At 50.9% G+C, this 3,007-nt stretch overlaps 1 protein-coding gene across 1 annotated transcript; it reads left to right on the top strand.

Annotated features, from left to right (window-relative positions):
• The first annotated feature begins 967 nt into the window (after window positions 1-967).
• On the top strand, window positions 968-1,363 carry LOC112063178 (protein FAM236D-like). The gene is made up of 2 exons (XM_024118084.1): window positions 968-1,003; window positions 1,196-1,363. The coding sequence occupies exons 1-2, from the start codon at window positions 968-970 to the stop codon at window positions 1,361-1,363; spliced, it is 204 nt and encodes a 67-aa protein (XP_023973852.1).
• Window positions 1,364-3,007: the final 1,644 nt, after the last annotated feature.

Below are 3,007 nucleotides of genomic sequence, written 5' to 3'. Positions count from 1 at the left end.
CCCGATAGACTCCTCGAGAGACAATCAGTCCTGTATCCTCACATGTATATAAGAGATGCCTCCCTAAGCAACATTATTGTTTCAAAAACCAAGTAAAGACCCTTAGGCCACCTACTTCCACTCTTCCTTCCAGGTACTGTTTGCAGAGAGCTCCCTTGAAGTCAGTGGAGCAGAGCCTCATAGTTCTGGGTGATAAACAGGGGGCAAAACTAAGCAGCTTCTCTTGAAACCCAAGCGTCAAAGATGGAATCTCATATAACAGGACTAGGTAACAGGGAGCTCTCACCTCAGTTGTTCTGATTTCAACTTAGCCCAGCCCAGGTCCTTCCCATCTGTCCCTCACATTTTTCAAGCCCTCCAGTCCCCAAACCACCTGTCCACTACCCATGAGATGCTGACTGTCTCACAGTCAGCATCTCATATAACCCACTGAGAGGTAAACCTCTGCTGTTGATTTGGACTGTGGATACCACCACCCAGCTCACCCTCCTTGCTTTGATAACCCATTTAGACCCATACACCTCCCCAGGGCTTTAAGGTACAAAATCCTATGAATCTAAATGTGGAGAGGGTCCACACGAACACCCCTGCCTATGGCATCCCCACGAAAAGACAACTCACCATCTGCCTGAACACTTCTGCTTTATTTGTTCAGCAATCAGAAACCTGGCTTAAGCCTGCTGGGGGGTTCAGAGGAAAGAAGAAAAAGAGAGACAGAGAGAGGGGAAGGGTGGGAGTAAGAGATACAGGAACAGAGGGCATGTCACATACCAGAAATGTATCCACTGCTTGAGCACAGTGCACTCGGTTGCAGGAGGGAGGAAATACAGGGCGGGGTCAGAGGGACTGGAGGGGTGTGGAGGACCAGGCCCTCAGCCTCTTTGCACACAGCAGAGTCAGGAGCTTAGCTGGTCTCTTCAAGGAAGTCCCGTCGGTCACTACAAGCACATCACACCCTCCTAGAAGCATGATCTTCATTCCCTTCCTTCCACCTCCTGACCTGGTGAGTCTGCTTTCCCTCTGGTGTCATGGTTTGTCAGCCCCAGGGGCTGGGATGTGCTCTGTAGAGGTCACTGCTATATCCCCAGCACCGGGAACAAGGCCTAGATGTACATACTAACTTGTTGAATATCAGGGAAGGCAGGGACCATTAGGATGAGGCTATTCTTCTCCCTCTCTCCCTCTCCCTCTGCAGAACGGGAAAGGTCAGCTTAAAGACACTGAGGAATTTGTTGTTTTGTCTGACACCATGGAGAACCCATCCAATGGCACAGGATTGCCCAGGGAACCTGCTGGTCCCCAAGGGTCTTGGAGGAGCCAGTTCCAGAGAGCCCTGGCCTGTTTCACCAAGTCCTTCAGGTGAGAGCTCAGAGCCAGCCTCTTCCTCTCTCGCTGCTCACAGCCAAGCCAACATGCTTCCCCTTCCTGCCCGACTCAGAGAGTCCCCAGGCCACGCCTGACTTCCCCCAGCATTCCCAAGGGTCCAGCTGTCGCTCTGCTTTCCTTTGTAGGGTAGGATATCAGACACTCAGAAGCTGAGACCTCAGGACACAGACACAGACACAGACCCATGAACGGTGATCAAGCCCCCTGTGCTGCCACCTGTCCCTGCTTTCCCCAGTTTCTCAGTCGCTGGGCCCGAAACAAATGCTGCCACACTCGACTGTTTTCACCTCATCTTTTCAACAGTATAGCTTTCAACACTGACACCAGCCTCAGGTGAATTGGGGGTTGTCAGTGGTGGGGGTGCGTAGCGGAGGGAGGGAGCTAGCTAGCATCTCACTTAGCCCTATAAGGCTGTACACCCTCCTTCTTGGGGCAGTGCCGCTGGTTCCTCAGTCATGGTTGCAAGTGACTTCAGCCAGTGAGGAGTGAATTTTCCACAGCAGACAGCTCTGACCCTGAGGGGAAAGGACTGCAGGAATGAGAAAGGAATAACATCTCTCTTCTCCTAAACCACACGGAGTCTTCATATCTGAGGACCACTGGGCAGTGGTTGTATAGAAGGGGATGGGGGAGGTACACGTGGAAAAAGAATCTCTGGATCCGAAGAAAAACTCTTAGCCCCGCACACACAGAGTCAGATCCCAAGCATCCCCACTCCACCACAAGACAGCCCCTCCAACAGGCAACCTGGTCTCTAACTACAAATTATTCATTTTCATAAGATGATTGTTTTTTTTTCCCCTTTCTAAGGTGACCTTGATATGTATTGCAACATAATATCAGCAGGGGAAGTCTATCCCGGGGGTTGGACCATATTTGTCCCTTTAGCCCAACAGCATGTGAAGGCCTTGTTAGATGTTGCAACACCAAAAATCACCAGGCAACAGAAAAAGATACAGGATGTGCTTCATATCAAAGAGCCTAACTGGCACACACCAAAATATCCTTTTCTCCACGTAGTCCCCTATTCAAGGCCAGGAGTGGAAAAAGTGCTTGGACAGTGCCTGCTGTGTGAATTAATTGTCCTTTAGCTGTTCAGAGGTCCAGTGTCTTTAAGCACTAATGAATCCCAGGTGGAATAGGGCTCCGGTAGGAAACAACATTTGGGAGTCCCAAATAGATAGCTGTTTTATAGACCTTTTCCTACGTCCCTGGAGGGCAGCGAAGGTGGAAACCACAGGTACAGAATCTTAGTGTGATTGGTTTTCTTTAGGTCTAGTGTCTCAGCAGCTATTCCTGGTGGCCTAGGAACCACCCATTTCCCCACATGGCTCTGTTCTCCTAGGCTGGGCCCTGTCTCATGGGGATGCTCAGTTCCATATCGCTGCTTCTCCAAAAGAGGCTGGGATCTCACATCCTGGGGCTCTATCCTGTCCAAAAGATGAGAGTATCTCCACCTCCCAGGGTCTGGGGAGCCTGCTGGCCTTTCACTCCTTTGTAGCTGCTCTTACCTCTCACATCAGTCACTAGACACGACTGAGGGTTACAGAGAATGTCTGCCCATGCGTGCGTGTGTGCGTGCGTGTGCGTGCGTGTGTGTGTGCGTGTGTGTGTGTGTGTG

This window comes from Physeter macrocephalus, unplaced genomic scaffold, assembly GCF_002837175.3.
Source record: "Physeter macrocephalus isolate SW-GA unplaced genomic scaffold, ASM283717v5 random_4551, whole genome shotgun sequence".
In the NCBI taxonomy this organism is placed as follows: domain Eukaryota; kingdom Metazoa; phylum Chordata; class Mammalia; order Artiodactyla; family Physeteridae; genus Physeter; species Physeter macrocephalus.
The sequence above is the reverse complement of the archived record's forward strand: the minus strand, read 5'-3'. Positions and strand labels throughout refer to the sequence as shown.